General features: G+C 41.0%; 1 protein-coding gene across 1 annotated transcript; it reads left to right on the top strand.

Annotated features, from left to right (window-relative positions):
* On the top strand, window positions 1-1,888 carry LOC111012885 (glutathione S-transferase U19). The gene is made up of 2 exons (XM_088118140.1): window positions 1-567; window positions 1,301-1,888. Exons 1-2 carry the CDS (start codon window positions 250-252, stop codon window positions 1,640-1,642), a joined length of 660 nt encoding a protein of 219 aa, XP_087974266.1. The 5' UTR covers window positions 1-249; the 3' UTR covers window positions 1,643-1,888.

The following is a 1,888-nucleotide window of genomic DNA, read 5'->3' as shown; positions in this document are numbered from 1 at the left end:
GGAACTATCGAAACTTGTAGCAAACAAGTTTTTTTTTTCTTTTCCTTTTTCTTGGCCATTTTTGTTTTGCTTTTTCCTCCCTCAATCTCTCAAACTCTCTATAATCCTCCCCCTTTCTATAAAACGGGGTCGAATCCCGATCCCTCAACGTATACCTTTCACATCTTTTATTTTCTTCGTCCCCAAAAAAATCTCTCCCCGGCGGCGATTTCCATTCCCATTTTCCAGTTTTCTTTGGAGTTCTCAGCAATGGCGGACGGGGAAGTGAAGCTTTTGGATTTCTGGCCCAGCATGTTCGGGATGCGGGTTAGAATAGCGCTGGCCGAGAAGGGCGTCGCCTACGAGTACGTGGACGAAGATTTGGCCAATAAGAGCCCTCTGCTTCTGCAGATGAACCCCATTCACAAGAAGATCCCTGTTCTCGTCCATAATGGAAAACCCATCTGCGAATCCTCCATTATTGTCGAGTATATTGATGAAGTGTGGAACCATAAGGCGCCTATTTTGCCCTCCGATCCTTACGAGAGGGCTCAGGCCAGATTCTGGGTGGATTACATCGACAAGAAGGTTTGTTTTCTTTTTCCCCTGTTTCTCTTCCTCTCTCTCGCTATGTGTTTGATAAAATGTCTCAATGATGGTTAAATCACCGCTGAACCCAAATTTTGGTACTGAAAGTTTAATAGTTTTGTTCATATTCTTAACCCTCTCACTTGCCCACCATGTGAATATCAATAACATTATTGAGGTAGAAGATGACTTTCCAAGGTTTGGACAATACAGGTTTTGAGCATAAAACTTCATACCATGTAACACCTCCTCCGTTGTAGGACTCACTTCGAGCTTCTCCAAAATTAGCACAATATCTAACCTTAATACTTCCCCTCATCTTGGGGCTTGGAAATAACACCACAAACATTGAAGCACAAAACTTTGTTTCAGCACTGGTGGTCAAGGATCCACGGGGAAAAGATAAAAGGGACCTCACAAAGTTGTTTACAAGATATATGGACCATTCCAATCTTAACTAACTGGTTTGATGGGAAGCGAATGAATATTAATATGGTATCAAATCACAATAAACTTGAATGAGTATCTGGTTAAAAAATAGACTCGGTCAAGATTGGTGAACAATCGTCCCTCGTCAAGGATTCAACATCAAAAAATTAATGATACATGGGCTACTTTTCTTGTTCTCAATTAATTTTGAGATGGAACTGTTAAATCATCCTTGAACTCAGTTTGAATTTAATCTTTTTATTCATACTCTTAACAAACAAGACCAATTACGAAAAAAATGCAGCTCTATGAGCCTACGAGGAAGATATGGGCCTCCAAGGGAGAGGAGCAAGACGCAGGGGAGAAGGAGTTCATAGGAATTTTGAAGCAACTGGAGGAAGTTCTCGGGGAGAAGACCTACTTTGGAGGTGAGCGTTTGGGATTTGTGGACATATCTCTGATAGGATTCTACACATGGTTTGATGCCTATGAATCCTTTGGGAACTTCAGCATCGAGGCTGAGTGTCCCAAGCTAATGGGTTGGGTTAAGAGATGCCTGCAAAATGAGAGTGTTTCAAAGACCCTGCCTGATCCCAAGAAGGTCCATGACTTTGTGCTCCAATTGAAGAAAAAATTAGGCCTCTAAAAAGACAAACTGCTGCACCTTTTTTCTCTTCTGTTCCTTAGTCTGGAAGTGGAAGGATTTGTGATCTGATCATAATCCATGTACTTTATTTTCTAGTGTTAAGTGTTTTTGTAGCTTGGGGTTGTGTTATTTTCTGTTTGGATGCTGAGAAAAAGGTTCGGTTTGCACACTTTGATGTGTGTGTTGAATATTATCAATGTACTGAGAAATTGAATAAATGGCCATGGTGTTGGTTTCTAGACAAAA

The sequence above is a fragment of the Momordica charantia genome (assembly GCF_013281855.1).
Source record: "Momordica charantia cultivar OHB3-1 chromosome 10 unlocalized genomic scaffold, Mcharantia_2.0 BLBB01000010.1, whole genome shotgun sequence".
NCBI classification, from domain to species: domain Eukaryota; kingdom Viridiplantae; phylum Streptophyta; class Magnoliopsida; order Cucurbitales; family Cucurbitaceae; genus Momordica; species Momordica charantia.
The sequence above is the reverse complement of the archived record's forward strand: the minus strand, read 5'-3'. Positions and strand labels throughout refer to the sequence as shown.